Genomic DNA, 16,904 nt, shown 5'->3' with positions numbered 1-16,904 from the left:
GTTATAGAGAGTGGTTTTCATGGAGACAAAGGAAATCCTTCCACCTCACAGAACGTGAGGTACGAACACATTTCATGTTCCAGAGAAAGTATAAAAGATCGGTGAAGAATCCAGCTACGAACTGGTGCGTTTGTCACATTTTGGGAAGCTCATGAGAAACGGTGTGGCCACATTACCATAACGCTGTTTATATAATAGTCTCAGATAAGAGGTTTACATCTAATTGTTGTATAAGATGAATGAGTGAGGATGATACTGGTTGAATAATGGTGTAAGATTATTGAGAACTGTTTAATGAAGTAAAATACAATTCCCTTTTGATTTGAACTAAATCAGAGGACTCCCCCTAGGCCAGTTAGGGTCAGACATCCTGGGACAGCCCTCTTCTGCCATTCTGGATAAAACCACACTTTGAGAAATTATCAGTAGACCATGTTTTTCTCCATTAGGAAGAGGACAAAGGTTGTAGACCATTGCTGAATCTTTTAACCATACCACGTGGTAAAAACTCTTAGACTATCGATACCGACAGAATAAGAATAAGTCTTTCCATACTAATTACTAGTCTGCAGCTAGGAATTCGGCATCATTGAACGCGAAGAACGACAACCGGGCACATTCTATCATTTCATGTAACCATATTTACTGTTTGTTTATGCATTTCTGTGAATTACTTAATAATAAATCAATTATTTAAGACTATTGATGTATGGATGACTCATAGTCAAGACTGGATTCGTGCAGATAACCAACAATTTACGATGTTTGGAATGAGACTAACGTGAGATAAAATAAATAAATCATTAATCAGAAGACTGTTGATCAGATATGAAAATATCTGAAAGGTTATATTGGGAAATTATAACTTTGTAATCTGAAAACTTTCCTTGGTTACCCCTATTTCCTAGTTAATTACAGTTACATGATCGCGTTATACTAATTACAGGGAATCTTTGATAAAACTGTCTTTAATTTAATGATAGTAAAGACACAACAGTTATCTCTGTTCTAATACAGTCTAGGTTGTAACAGTTTTCTTCTGGTGAAAGAGAGGCGGACCAAAATGCAGTGTGGTTAGTTTTGTACATCTTTAATAAAGATGAAAATACAACAATCTACAAAACAAGAAATGTAGGAAAAAAAAACTAAACAGTCCTATCTGGTGCCACAAACACAAAGACAGAAACAATCACCCACCAAACCCAACACCAAACAGGCTACCTAAATATGGTTCCCAATCAGAGACAATGACTAACACCTGCCTCTGATTGAGAACCATATCAGGCCAAACATAGAAATAGACAAACCAGACACACAACATAGAATGCCCACCCAGCTCACGTCCTGACCAACACTAAAACAAGGAAAACACACACGAACGATGGTCAGAACGTGACATAGGTAGATGAGTTTAGTTATGTGTTCTAATACAGTCTAGGTAGATGGGTTTTGTTATGTGTTCTAATACAGTCTAGGTAGATGGGTTTGGGTTAGTTATCTGCCTTCAAATACAGTCTAGGTAGATGGATTTAGGTTAGTTATCTGTGTTAAAATATAGTAAAGGTAGATGGGTTTGGGTTAGTTATTTGTGTTCAAATACAGTCAAGGTAGATGGGTTTAGTTGTGTGTTCTAATACAGTCTAGATAGATGGGTTTAGTTGTGTGTTCCAACACAGTCTAGGTAGATGGGGTTCGGTTAGGTATCTGTGTTCCAACACAGTCTAGGGAGCTGGGTTTGGATTAGTTATCTTTGTTCAAATATAGTGTAGGTAGATGGGTTTGGGTTAGTTATTTGTGCACATACAGTAGTGTGCCCTTCAAACCACAAACACTAAAGCCCCAGGCACGCACAAACACACAAGTACACACAATAGAATGTAATAGAATATCTTTATTGTCCATTTAAATATTTCATGAAATATTATTAATTTGATAACATGTGGAACGATACCAGTCATCAGTCAATCATCAGAGTGACTTCTGACTTCTGTTCATATCTTTCCCACTAACAAGGTAACTTTTGTGATCTTCCACCTTCAGAAACCCCCTGCTATCAAGGCTGAGGCTGTCTTGAAGGTGTGACACAGTCATCATCAGGCTGAGTTCAGTGCAAACAGTTGTCAAAAGAACCCGTTTAGTCAGTAGGTAGTTATGACAGTTAACCTGTGAATAGACAGTAGATGTTATGACAGTTCACTGCCACCCTATGACCTCTGTTGTCTCTGCTAGTCAACATGATGGCTGCTGAAAGCTTCTTGGTAACTGAGTCCCTTCCCATCCCTCATCCAACCCCGCTAATGAGGTCCAACCCCGCTGACTACATTGAAGTCGCCTGCCAGATCTCACAACTCCTGGATAGATATGGAACATAAATCAGCTAACCACATCAATATGCTATAGCAATCTGATGCCCAACTGCACAGTCAATGAAGCTTCAGGTTACCTTTGTCTATATCATTGAATCTTTCCTTAAATCTAAATATATTTGTAGTTCATTCTAATTATGACCTAAGAACAGACACATTTTCTTGAAGTGAGATGAAATTCATATCTTTATAATTGATGTACAGGTAGTGGATACATAGGACATGGGATTTAATCATGCTCAATTTTTTTATTTATTTATCAAAAGCTGGAGGGCACATGCTGAAAATATAATCAAATTACAAATCACATTCAATTTTTTATTTCACAAAAATAATCGTATTCTTAATCTGAGGAAGTAATGCGAGATTAACCATTTAACAGGATCATTACACCTGAGAGCTGAGAAAGATATCTTTGTTTCAGATGACTTCCCGTTGTACATTGGTGATGGGATGATCAGTACTTTACAGAACATAATTAAAGAGCGTTATGTTGCCTGTATGAGCTGTTCAATTCTTCCAAACTACAGTGGCCACTAGTGTGTAGACAACTTCACACCACAGGTTATTCTCTGGTGACTTCTTCTGGATGTTGGTCACTGTGAATACCTCATAGGGAGGAATTATGACTTCTCTCTCTCCTGTAAATACAGAGTAATGTGATATGTCAGCTCCAAAACACGTGGAGATCTTCAAGCAGGATGTCGCTCCAAATGAATCTCTGCCTATTTTCTTGCCTATAGTGCTCAAAGTGAAGGTACCGAAAGTGATATTTTGTACTGCTCAAAATACACTTTGGTTCCACGATAGGAGGTAGTGCTGAGCGATTAGTGCTTTTTGAGGTTGGTTTGGTTTCAGTTTGACAATAAAAAATAGTTGTATTATTTTTTAAACAATACACTATGCGTTATGTAGGTTAAATGATGTAACACATGATAAAACTCTTAGTAAAAGTCCCATGATGGTAGTGACTGACCATTACTTGTTATCACTTAATACGTTTTAACCAACATTTATTCACATTACTTTAATTAAATATTTCTGTTACATTGGTTTTATTTTATGACTTCAGTATGTCATTCCATGTCATCATCTCATCTCTATAGAGCTGCTGCCTATACTGTCTGACAAAATAACTATTTTAGTGTTGTAAATATATGAACACTATTGTGACAATGAACATAGTTAGTAGCTTCATGTAGCAGTAGCCTGTATCTATTGCTTTACAATTCAGGTCACTCTTCCATTTCCCAGTGCTCTTTAGAGTGTAGACGACTTCACACCACAGGTTACTGACTGCTGACTTTGTCTGGATGTTGGTCACTTTGAATACCTCATAGGGAGGAATCAAAACTTCCCCCTCGTTTGCATAGGCAGAGTAATATGTCAAGTCAACACCAAAACATGTGTTGATCTCAAAGCAGGATGTGTCTCCAAAATCGTATAAAGTCTTATGTAAAGAACTTGAGACAAAATAACCAAAGCGCATTTCTTTGTTGACAACATCCTGATCAAAAGTTACATTGGTTCTACGGTAGGTGGTCCAACATGTTGTTTGACTTTGTTTGAGAATCTGCATGGCGTCAGTCAGATAGAAGTGCAGGGAATGGTACTGGAATGATGTTCCATAACCATACCTGCCTTGTCTAACTGCTTTGTTGAAGTCTATGTAGATGGATTCAAAAGGAGGTTGGGGTTTGTTATTTGTGTACAAATACATAGAGACGGAATGCACTTTCTGCAGACCATCTGTTGGAATGGATGCATGTTTCTCTGCCATGTCCCAGGCTCTTCTGAAGTTAGTGGTGGTGTTTTTCTCATGTGGGAGGTAGTAGTCATCCACCCTCTGAAAGGCTTCGTCTCTGCAGCCATCGTATTTGTCATCAACGGAATCAGGTGCCATGTCCAGTGGGAAAATCTTGTTCTGTAACAGTAACATTCTTTAGTGACATTCTCCTGATACAGACCTAACAGGTTCCTACTTGGGTGATGAGTTGTTTACCAATCCCTTATTGGACGCAGTTTCCTGTTTGTGAGGCTAAATGTGAGGAAAACGAGTATTAAGTCTTGTGTGTTGGTCTGTTGTTTTATGTCAATGTGCACAATGAAAGTACAACATAAAGCCACCGCCCAAGTCCTGAAGCAGGATGCCGAAGATATGAGCCACAATAGTTTTTTCTGCATAGCTCAGGGCGTAGTCAAAACAACATGAAGACTATTCACAGGCATTGCCCATAACATTTAAGGACTCTCTTTTCTTGTTAGAAACAACAGTAGTGGGACACTATCTTCTCTTCTTATGTCTCTGTAAAAGGAGTACATGTTCAACTTTTTTTATTTATGAACACTGCTGGTGTTAAATGTAAGGTTCTATGAATAAATATTTTATTGGCTTTTGGTTTACTCAACTTGATTTCCTGATTTGAAATAATGTATTATAATCAGGGTAAATAAACTAAACTAGGTAAATGAAATATTAAGTGTGAGGTTATATTTTTCTTAGTGTACCTGTTTCACCAGTCCAAAGTGAAGACAGAGAATCAACATCAAGACAAAGATTCTGTTTGTCTTCTTCTCAGTGCTCGTCACATCTAAAGATGAGAACAAAACCAGTGAAAGGATGCAAAGTTACAGATACATACACAACTGTTGTCATCATAAAACATTATTAAAACATCTCACCATCAATTAAGAGATTTCCACCACCCATGTTGCAGAAGTTGTTGACCTCAAATCTACAGCATGTTCAAAGTATAATAAAACATAAAAAATAATGAAATTAACTCTTAATTCAACAACCCAAGTGACACAACAACAATAAGTGATCCCTGTTCGTAAGACTGGAATAAAATATCACATCCTGTCAAATGGAGAATCATCACCTGTTCTCTGTACTACATCCTGTCAAATGGAGAATCATCACCTGTACTCTGTACTACATCCTGTCAAATGGATAATCATCACCTGTACTCTGTATCACATCCTGTCAAATGGAGAATCATCACCTGTTCTCTGTACTACATCCTGTCAAATGGAGAATCATCACCTGTACTCTGTACTACATCCTGTCAAATGGAGAATATCACCTGTACTCTGTACTACATCCTGTCAAATGGAGAATCATCACCTGTACTCTGTACTACATCCTGTCAAATGGAGAATCATCACCTGTACTCTGTATCACATCCTGTCAAATGGAGAATCATCACATGTACTCTGTATCACATCCTGTCAAATGGAGAATCATCACCTGTACTCTGTATCACATCCTGTCAAATGGAGAATCATCACCTGTACTCTGTACTACATCCTGTCAAATGGAGAATCATTACCTGTACTTTTTACTACATCCTGTCAAATGGAGAATCATCACCTGTACTCTGTACTACATCCTGTCAAATGGAGAATCATCACCTGTACTTTTTACTACATCCTGTCAAATGGAGAATCATCACCTGTACTCTGTACTACATCCTGTCAAATGGAGAATCATCACCTGTACTCTGTACTACATCCTGTCAAATGGAGAATCATCACCTGTACTCTGTACTACATCCTGTCAAATGGAGAATCATCACCTGTACTCTGTACTACATCCTGTCAAATGGAGAATCATCACCTGTACTCTGTACTACATCCTGTCAAATGGAGAATCATCACCTGTACTCTGTACTACATCCTGTCAAATGGAGAATCATCACCTGTACTCTGTACTACATCCTGTCAAATGGAGAATCATCACCTGTACTCTGTACTACATCCTGTCAAATGGAGAATCATCACCTGTACTCTGTACTACATCCTGTCAAATGGAGAATCATTACCTGTACTTTTTACTAGTACTGTGACTGGTGATGCAAGGATCTCTTCAATCAAACTCTTCTTACGGTGGATCAGTTCTCTCTGTCATCCCAGTAATGTGTTTCATTAAATAGCTGTGATAATGATGATCCACCCCACGGTGACGTTGAGGTCTCGACTGAAAGACAACCTTAAAGTTACTTTCTCTTTCAATTTGGATAAATCTTTAACTTCATTTTCTTCATTACAATGTAATATATTCAAATCAAATCAAATTATATTTGTGACATACACATGGTTAGCAGATGTTAATGCGAGTGTAGCGAAATGCTTGTGCTTCTAGTTCCGACAATGCAGTAATAACCAACAAGTAATCTAACCTAACAATTCCACAACTACTACCTGTGTGATAGTGAGTTATAGTCATACTAGACATAATTTTGCTCAGAGTATTATTGTATTTGTATGTAGCCAGAGGGGGAATTGTCAAAGGTTACCAGGGTAACTACATTGGCAGGGAGTGTCAGTTGTCTCTAAGCTTCGTCTGCCAATCATGTTCTCAGCTGGTGAGATTCTGATCTCTTGTGCCCACAGTGCTTCATGTCAAGACGATGATTTAGGCAGAATCCCAATGACTCTTTTACAGCTTCCTATTGTTGTTTCCTTTACCTTGTTATTCTCAGTGTGAGACCCAGATGTTTTCCACACAGAGACTCATTACATTCTATTTCATCTCCATCATATTGCTTTCATATGGCAAGGTCTTTCAGATCTGTGGTGGTTACAAAGGAACGATGACGGAGACAAGGAAAGAGGACAAGGAAAGGAATGAATCAGATTGGGACGTGACCTACGTGTGTTTGGAATCACAGCGGCTGACTGTGTAGTTAAAGCTGGCGTCCAGCCACTGCAGAGGCAGCACCTAATCCAACAACTACACTGTATATGTACAGTGATGTCTGTTTGCACAGATAAATACAGCTCACATTCTAACACACACACACACGCACACACACACACACGCACACACACACACACACACACATACAGACACACACACACACACACACACACACACACACACACACACACACACACACACTCTCTTTCTTTTGTCTCCATAACATAACATTCTGTCGTTCAGAATGCCAACACACTGGACACACCCAAACACGTATGCACATTGAGTGGATGTTAACAGTTGTCCCTGTGGGTGATTGTGTCATAACAGCAAACGCCTTGAGAAGGAGGATACATTGACACACAATCACATATTTCTACAGATTCTGAAGTGGGGGTCAATGTTCTCTCAAGAATTCTGGAGAACAGAATGTTGGATGTCTGCATTCCAGCAACGTTCAGCAAACATTCTGATGTGTTTGGATAAAATGGTTCCATTGTTGTACATCTGACCTGGGTCACTAAAGTTACAGTAACTGATGTTGTAGTCATACAAGTCATACAGTGTTGCTGGTGCCGTGTAATCTAGCAAAGGTGAAACACATTGACGGTGCTTCCTGGGTTGAGAATTGAGGTCCGGTTTGGATTAGTTGATAACAGCGTGGTCCTAGCAATGTAAGGGAGGTGGGTTTGATTCCCGCTGGAGTCACATATCCTAAACTCAAAATGTATACATTCACTGTACTGTAAATCACTTTGTATTAAAGAGGTTGCTAAAATTGTTATGTTAATAACAGACTTCCGTTAAAAGGTATCATGAAAAAATGACGTATTTTCAGCTACAGTATCAGTCCTGATGAAATCACAGTGTGTAGAGTACAGTATGTAACAATACTGTATATCACCTAGTTAGAAGACATGTTTAACTTCCATGTGATACTATGCAAAAAGGTATTGTAAGACGTTGTGTTGTCAGGATACAGCCATGATTCTCCTCTCTGTTCCTGATGTTGTGTTGTCAGGCTACAGCCATGATTCTCCACTCTGTTCCTGATGTTGTGTTGTCAGGATACAGCCATGATTCTCCACTCTGTTCCTGATGTTGTGTTGTCAGGCTACAGCCATGATTCTCCTCTCTGTTCCTGATGTTGTGTTGTCAGGCTACAGCCATGATTCTCCACTCTGTTCCTGATGTTGTGTTGTCAGGATACAGCCATGATTCTCCACTCTGTTCCTGATGTTGTGTTGTCAGGATACAGCCATGATTCTCCACTCTGTTCCTGATGTTGTGTTGTCAGGATACAGCCATGATTCTCCACTCTGTTCCTGATGTTGTGTTGTCAGGCTACAGCCATGATTCTCCACTCTGTTCCTGATGTTGTGTTGTCAGGCTACAGCCCTGATTCTCCACTCTGTTCCTGTAACTGGTAGTCTATTTGTGTATTTAATTATAGTTAAAATTTATTTCTACAGGTTATTCTTGTTAGTCTGGTTGTGGACTGTGTTGTTCCATGGTCTTTACGTGACAGTTAGTCTGGTTGTTTATGTATTGTTCCAGGACTGGGGAAGTATGTTCTGAATGCTCTGACTCATGCACAATATGAAGTGTCTGTCATCACCACCTCTGAGTAGACAGCAGATACCTCCATACCAAAACAACATGAAGTGTCTGTCATCACCACCTCTGAGTAGACAGCAGATACCTCCATACCCAAACAACATGAAGTGTCTGTCATCACCACCTCTGAGTAGACAGCAGATACCTCCATACCCAAACTACATGAAGTGTCTGTCATCACCACCTCTGAGTAGACAGCAGATACCTCCACACCAAAACAACATGAAGTGTCTGTCATCACCACCTCTGAGTAGACAGCAGATACCTCCATACCCAAACAATATGAAGTGTCTGTCATCACCACCTCTGAGTAGACAGCAGATACCTCCATACCCAAACAACATGAAGTGTCTGTCATCACCACCTCTGAGTAGACAGCAGATACCTCCATACCCAAACAACATGAAGTGTCTGTCATCACCACCTCTGAGTAGACAGCAGATACCTCCATACCCAAACAATATGAAGTGTCTGTCATCACCACCTCTAAGTAGACAGCAGATACCTCCATACCAAAACAACATGAAGTGTCTGTCATCACCACCTCTGAGTAGACAGCAGATACCTCCATAACCAAACAATATGAAGTGTCTGTCATCACCACCTCTGAGTAGACAGCAGATACCTCCATACGCAAACAACATGAAGTGTCTTTCATCACCACCTCTGAGTAGACAGCAGATACCTCCATACCCAAACAATATGTAGTGTCTGTCATCACCACCTCTGAGAAGACAGCAGATACCTCGATACCAAAATATACAGATTGTATGAAATATACAGCAGCTATGACTAACCTTCATTCACACGTTCATTATCTCTTCTGTCATACCTCTCTCTCTCTCTCTCCCTCCCTCTTTACAACTCTCTATCATCCCCCTCCCTCCCTCCCTCCCTCCCTCCCTCCCTCCCAGGTTAATGGACATCACCCAGTCATCAGTGTTGTGTTTTGTCAACAACACCACAGGCAGTATGAGTGATGACATCACTGAGGCTAAGAGAGTGTCCTTCTCCATCATGGACAGTAAGAGAGGAACCCAGCAGGAACCTTCATCATACATCCTGGTCCCCTTCAATGACCCCGATGGGTGTTAGCCTGTTCCCAGATCAGCAGGAACATACATCCTGGTCCCCTTCACAGACCCAGGTAGGTGTTAGCCTGTTCCCAGATCAGCAGGAACATACATCCTGGTCCCCTCAAGGACACAGGTGGGTGTTAGCCTGGTCCCAGATCTGTTAGTGCTGTCCAACACCAACATTATTGTTACATCACATGACAAATGCTTCCCTGAAATTGGAGCCGGATAACTGTTTTAACCCAAAGTAATTTTACTTGTGTGGAATATATTTTTACTTCTGATCAAATCTTACACAATCAGTCCTTTGAGGTGTGTGTTTGTGTGTGTGTGTGTGTGTGTGTGTGTGTGTGTGTGTGTGTGTGTGTGTGTGTGTGTGTGTGTGTGTGTGTGTGTGTGTGTGTGTGTGTGCAGGATTTGGGCCTCTGATCATCACAACAAATGCAGACATTTTCAAACAGTGTTTGTTAACTCTGCGACAGCAACAGGAGGAGGAGAGCTGTGTCTGTCAGGACTACAGGTGTGTGTGTGTGTGTGTGTGTGTGTGTGTGTGTGTGTGTGTGTGTGTGTGTGTGTGTGTGTGTGTGTGCGTGTGCGTATGCGTGTGTGTGTGCGTGTGCGTGTGTGTGTGTGGTTGTGTGTGTGTGTGTGTGTGTGTGTGTGTGTGTGTTCAGGCGATGTCATGAGCCTCCCTACACTGGCTTCCTGTTAAGGCAATGGCTGATTTCAAGGTTTTACTGCTAACCTACAAAGCATTACATGGGCTTGCTCCTACCTATCTCACTGATTTGGTCCTGCCGTACATACCTACACGTACGCTACGGTCACAAGACGCAGGCCTCCTAATTGTCCCTAGAATTTCTAAACAAACAGCTGGGGGCAGGGCTTTCTCTTATAGAGCTCCATTTTTATGGAATGGTCTGCCTACCCATGTGAAGAGACGCAGACTCGGTCTCAACCTTTAAGTCTTTATTGAAGACTGATCTCTTCAGTAGGTCCTATGATTGAGTGTAGTCTGGCCCAGGGGTGTGAAGGTGAAAGGCACTGGAGCAACGAACCACCCTTGTTGTCTCTGCCTGGCCGGTTCCACTCTCTCAACTCTCAACTGTTCTACCTGCGGCTATGGAACCCTGACCTGTTCACTGTGATTACTATTATTTGACCAAGCTGGTAATTTATGAACATTTGAACATCTTGGCATGTTCTGTTATAATCTCAACCCGGCACAGCCAGAAGAGGACTGGCTACCCCTCATAGCCTGGTTCCTCTCTAGGTTTCTTCCTAGGTTTTGGCCTTTCTAGGGAGCTTTTCCTAGCCACCGTGCTTCTACACCTGCATTGCTTGCTGTTTGGGGTTTTAGGCTGGGTTTCTGTACAGCACGTTGATATATCAGCTGATGTAAGAAGGGCAAAATAAATACATTTGATTTGAAGAGCAAATGTTACTTTCACATTCCCAATATGAAGGCTGGATTTGAACGGCTGCTTTTGAAATGTGTTTGCCTGTTTTAGTAACTCTGCCAGAGCTGGTTAGTTAGACTGAACATGTTATTTACCATAGAGTTCCAGTACTTGATCCCAGTGTGGTCTGACTCTCTGATGTGTGTGTTGTAATTCCCAGCTGGCCCTCACGGTGGCGCCACCCTCCTCTGAGATCTACGTGTTCACTGATGCTCCTGCTAAAGACAATGCACTGGAGCACACACACACACACACACACACACACACACACACACACACACACACAGACCACTGGAGGCTGGTCTGACATGCTATAGGAGGGCAGGTTCATTGTAATGGCTGGAATGGAATAAATGGAACAGTACCAAACACATAAAATATATGGAAACCCCATTACAACGAGCCCATCCTCCTATAGCTCCTCCCACCATCCTCCACTGACTGTCACCAGCCTCATTGAGAGAACCAAGTCTGTGGTTGCTTGGGCTTTCACTACTGTGTATCTCTCTATCTTTCCTTTATCTTTCTCACTGTATCTCTCTCCCTCTCTCTCTCTCTCTCTCTCTTTATCTCTCTCGCTCGCTGTCTGCATTTCTATGTATCTTCTTTCCATTCTCTCATATTTTCATTACTATCCTACACATCCATCCTTTATTCTGTCATGAACATTTCTCTACCTCTCCTCTCCTCTCCTCCTCTCCTCTCCTCTCCTCTCCTCTCCTCTCCTCTCCTCTCCTCTCCTCTCCTCTCCTCTCCTCTCCTCTCCTCTCCTCTCCTCTCCTCTCCTCTCCTCTCCTCTCCTCTCTCTACCACTCCTTTCCTCTCTCTACCTCCTATCACTATCTCTACCTCTCCTCTCTCTACCTCTCCTCTCCTCTCTCTACCACTCCTTTCCTCCCTCTACCTCCTCTCCACTCTACCTCTCCTATTATATCTGTATCTCTCCTCTCCTCTCTCCACCTCTCCACTCCTCTCTCTACCTCTCCTCTCTCCACCTCTCCTCTCTACCTCTCTCCTCTCCCCTCTAACTCTGCCCTCTCTACCTCTCCTCTCTCTACCTCTCCTCTCTCTACCTATCCACCTCTCCTCTCCTCTCCTCTCCTCTCCTCTCCTCTCCTCTCCTCTCCTCTCCTCTCCTCTCCTCTCTCTATCTCTGACCTCTCTACCTCTGACCTCTCTACCTCTGACCTCTCTACCTCTGACCTCTCTACCTGTGCCCTCTCTACCTCTCCTCTCTCTCTACCTCTCCTCTCTCTACCTCTCCCCTCTCTACCTCTCCTTCTCCTCTACTCTCTCTACCTCTCCTCCTCTACCTCTCCTCTCTACCTCTCGTTTCCTCGCTCTACCTTTCCTCACTCTACAGCTCCTCTACTCTTTCTACCTCTCCTCTCCCTACCTCTCATTTCCTCTCTCTGCCTCTCCTGTCTCTACCTTTCCTCCTCAGGTGACCTTCATGTTGAATAATAACCACGCTCCAGTTGCCGTTGTCGTAGGCATTCTGTGGATGGAGTCAGGACATTGACATCAGGCCATTGAGGTCACCAAGGAGGATCTGCCCCGGTCCACCAGCGTCATCGAGGACACCTCTGCTGCAGCACAGATATGGTACTGTCTTGACTTACAGGGTATTGACCAATGTCCTCCAGCTCAGTGGTCAAAGAGGGCCGTCCTCTAACAGGAAACAAAAAATCCCAGAAGTAACTTCATCTTGGCCCTGGTCGAGGTAAAGAGGGTTAAACCAAGGCCTTATAGTGTTAATATATGATCTTATGATAAGCTGTAAGGTCTCCTCTTCAGGAGACCTCTGTGTGTGTGTTAAAACCTGTTCTGAGTGTTGTGACCTTCAGACACTATCAGAAGGCTTCTACGTTCAGACTCCTCCTGTCCGGATCCCACCGTGGTTATCTGGTTTTCTGACAAGAGAAGGCTGCCACAGACCTGATGAAACCAGCCCCCTGTCAGAAGATGCTTACACTTGTTCACCTTGTTAGGACCCTGTACCTGTGATGAAAGGTTTTGGTCAAACCCACTTCTGAGTTTTTTCTTGCTGATAAGATGGTTCCTGCTGTCAGGGGAGGTTGGATTTATTAAAATGTTGTTGTCAGGGAACGTTACGTCAGGGGAATTGGGGAGGCTATATGAGTTACAGGATGTCTTAGACATTATGCAGAACCTGGGGAGAGCTATCATATGCTGTTATACTACACTCTTTACCAACTTCTGCCTACAAGTTTATTACTAGAGGAGCATTTTTTAATACTTAAACAAAGAGGCTGTGTTTCCTTTCCATTACTAATGTATGTTTGATAATTATATAGACCTGATCATTTGTTGAAGAAATTGACCTACAAAGGCCTCGGGGTCAGGGGTAGAAGTCAACGGAACCCTGCAGTCGCTAGGTGGCACCGGTGGCGGCGACTTCCTGGTTACCATGGCCAGGGTCCTGCAGTGGGAGTTTGTGGTGCGTCTGAGGGGAGAAGACCATGCAGCCGAAAAGAGTCGGATTTTAAAACGTTGTTGCTATTGTACATGCCATACGAATAAAGGCATTTTAATTAGTATATGAAGAGTGCCTTGGTCCTCCTTCCTTTTTAAAGTTTATGATCCAAAATAAAAAATAAAAAAAAGGCCTCCTTTCCACATATCGTCTCTCTGGTCACTGATTTGAAAGGACTTGGTTTGTGTAAGATACCTGCTCTACTGGTCAGAGATGGTGCTACTGCTAACACCACTACCACCACCACTACCACCACTACCACCACTAATACCACGACTACGAACACCAGTACCACCACAACCACCACCAGTACCACCACAACCACCACCAGTACCACCACTACCACCACTACCACCACTACCACCACTACCACCACTACCACAACCACCACCACTAATACCACGACTACGAACACCAGTACCACCACAACCACCACCAGTACCACCACTACCACCACTACCACCACTACCACCACTACCACAACCACCACCACTAATACCACGACTACGAACACCAGTACCACCACAACCACCACCAGTACCACCACAACCACCACTACCACAACCACCACAACCACCACCACTAATACCACCACTACCACTACCACAACAACCACCACCACTAATACCACCACTACCACCACCACTACCACCACTACCACAACTACCCCTACCACAACCACCACCAATAATACCACCACTACCACCACCAGTACCACCACAACCACCACTACCACTACAACCACCACCACTAATACCGCCACCAGTACCACCACTACCACCACTACTACCCTAACCACAACCACCACTACCACCACTACCAGCACTACCACCACTACCACAACTACCACAAACACCACCACTACCACCACCACCACTACCACCACTACCTCTGATGTCTGACTATGCTCTTCTCTTTCTCTCACTCTCTCACTCTCTTACTCATTCACTCCCTCTTCCACTGTCTCCCCCCCAGTGCGGGGTCATCAGTGTCTCGTCCAACTGCCCGGATGACTGTAGTGCCTCTTACTGGCAGCATCTGCCAACCTCACCGATGGTAGCAACGGGAAGGGCATCGACCAAGTCACAATATGCCAGGGCAATGAGACCCTGAAAACTTCTACGGTGGTGGGCCCCAGGGACAAGAACGTGACCCGGGTAGCCTACAGCGCCAACTGTTGTTCAAAGAAGGTAGAGCTGTGGTAGTGGACAGGGCAGGCAACGTGGGTGTGTGTCTGGGCTCAGTGAAGGACTCGGTGGGGTGGTTGGGAACTCTGCAGCCCAGGTGTCTGTCACCAACACTACAGCTGTACCTGTAGTTAGTACTACATCCACCCAGGTCTCTGTCACCAACACTACAGCTGTACCTGTAGTTAGTACTACATCCACCCAGGTCTCTGTCACCAACACTACAGTTGTACCTGTAGTTAGTACTATATCCACCCAGGTCTGTCACCAACATTACAGCTGTACCTGTAGTTAGTACTACATCCACCCAGGTCTCTGTCACCAACACTACAGCTGTACCTGTAGTTAGTACTACTTCCACCCAGGTCTCTGTCACCAACACTACAGTTGTACCTGTAGTTAGTACTACATCCACCCAGGTCTCTGTCACCAACACTACAGCTGTATCTGTAGTTAGTACTACATCCACCCAGGTCTCTGTCACCAACACTACAGCTGTACCTGTAGTTAGTATTGCATCCACCAGAGGGCCACCTTTGACTCTGTTCCTGTATCTTATATCATCCAGGTATGATAGTGTTCTGTCCTTCATCACTGTTCCCTGGACAGGAGGACTGTGTTGAGATATACTTTGGACAAGGTGACCATGTAGAGACAGGGCATGATTTATATTGTGCTTCAGAAAATGGTTTAACAATAACCACTGAAACAAGCTCTCTCACACACACGCACACATATACACAAGTATGCAAACTTCTTCTGTTTTTTGTATTAGCATGGCCACCACTACCTGAGTCATTTTGTTCATACTTCGCTAGAGTTAACACCTACATTAGTCACACAGACAGAGACACACACATGACTCAGAGACAGAGATATCACTAGAAGCAGAGACTTAACGTATAGAGGGCCTGCAGTTGATGTACGACGCCTCCGGGCAGCCATGTTGGAAGACGACCACATTAATTCTAGAATAAGAGAATTAATGTATAGTAGACATACATAGAAAGAAAGACGAAGGCATTTTTAAAGATGTCAAAGGTCATCTATGCTGAGACAGATATGAACAAGAAGGTCAAGTTTGACAGAGGTGAGATGGAGGAGAGGATTGTGGATATCTATGTCAGTGCAGATACTGTAGATACAGATCTACATCAGTGCAGAGAGAGAGAGAGAGAGAGAGAGAGAGAGAGAGAGAGAGAGAGAGAGAGAGAGAGAGAGAAATTAAGGAGGAAGTTATGTGCACTGTAGGCTACTGTATATGTTACAGTATGTTGTCATGTTCACATTACATTTCTTTTCTCACAAATCCAGTTGAGCTTCCAGTCACATGACATATCTTTAGAGGACTCTGGTCTTTGTGTACCAGTACCTACAGGGTTAAAAACAGTCAGATATCATGGTTAATACCAGTACCTACAGGGTTAAAAACAGTCAGATATCATGGTTAATACCTGTACCTACAGGGTTAAAACAGTCAGATATCATGGTTAATACCAGTACCTACAGGGTTAAAAACAGTCAGATATCATGGTTAATAACAGTACCTACAGGGTTAAAAACAGTCAGATATCATGGTTAATACCAGTACCTACAGGGTTAAAGACAGTCAGATATCATGGTTAATACCAGTACCTACAGGGTTAAAAACAGTCAGGTATCATGGTTAATACCAGACCCTACAGGGTTAAAGACAGTCAGATATCATGGTTAATATCAGTACCTACAGGGTTAACAACAGTCAGATATCATGGTTAATACCAGTACCTCCACGGTTAACAACAGTGGTTAATGGTTAATACCAGTACCTGCAGGGTTAATAACAGTCAGATATCATGGTTAATACCAGAACCTACAGGGTTAACAACAGTCAGATATCATGGTTAATACCAGTACCTACAGGGTTAACAACAGTCAGATAGCATGGTTAATACCAGTACCTACAGGGTTAAAAACAGTGGTTAATGGTTAATACCAGTACCTACAGGGTTAATAACAG

The 16,904-nt window shown here is 42.8% G+C and overlaps 1 protein-coding gene across 3 annotated transcripts; it reads right to left on the bottom strand.

Annotated features, from left to right (window-relative positions):
- Positions 1-2,354: 2,354 nt before the first annotated feature.
- On the bottom strand, positions 2,355-13,261 carry LOC118936754 (ecto-ADP-ribosyltransferase 5-like). Of its 3 annotated transcripts, XM_036933940.1 has the most exons (5): positions 12,653-13,261; positions 11,317-11,453; positions 5,049-5,101; positions 4,875-4,957; positions 2,355-4,290 (listed from the first exon to the last, which is right to left on the bottom strand). In XM_036933940.1, the coding sequence occupies exons 3-5, from the start codon at positions 5,074-5,076 to the stop codon at positions 3,508-3,510; spliced, it is 894 nt and encodes a 297-aa protein (XP_036789835.1). In that variant the 5' UTR covers positions 5,077-5,101; positions 11,317-11,453; positions 12,653-13,261; the 3' UTR covers positions 2,355-3,507. The 3 variants fall into 3 exon arrangements, with proteins under 3 accessions (XP_036789835.1, XP_036789834.1, XP_036789836.1); XM_036933939.1 differs by lacking the exon at positions 12,653-13,261 and having other exon boundaries at positions 11,317-11,548; XM_036933941.1 differs by lacking the exons at positions 5,049-5,101; positions 12,653-13,261 and having other exon boundaries at positions 11,317-11,548.
- Positions 13,262-16,904: the final 3,643 nt, after the last annotated feature.

This window comes from Oncorhynchus mykiss, chromosome 10 (genome assembly GCF_013265735.2).
Source record: "Oncorhynchus mykiss isolate Arlee chromosome 10, USDA_OmykA_1.1, whole genome shotgun sequence".
Lineage (NCBI taxonomy): Eukaryota > Metazoa > Chordata > Actinopteri > Salmoniformes > Salmonidae > Oncorhynchus > Oncorhynchus mykiss.
The sequence above is the reverse complement of the archived record's forward strand: the minus strand, read 5'-3'. Positions and strand labels throughout refer to the sequence as shown.

Bases quoted from the DNA above. Each gene is read 5' to 3' on its own strand.
- LOC118936754 (XM_036933940.1), bottom strand. From the start codon at position 5,076: ATGGGTGGTGGAAATCTCTTAATTGATG. The intron at 4,958-5,048 runs GTGAGATGTTTT...TCTCATCTTTAG, and splicing joins TGGAAATCTCTTAATTGATG to ATGTGACGAGCACTGAGAAG. The intron at 4,291-4,874 runs GTACACTAAGAA...TTACTGTTACAG, and splicing joins ACTTTGGACTGGTGAAACAG to AACAAGATTTTCCCACTGGA.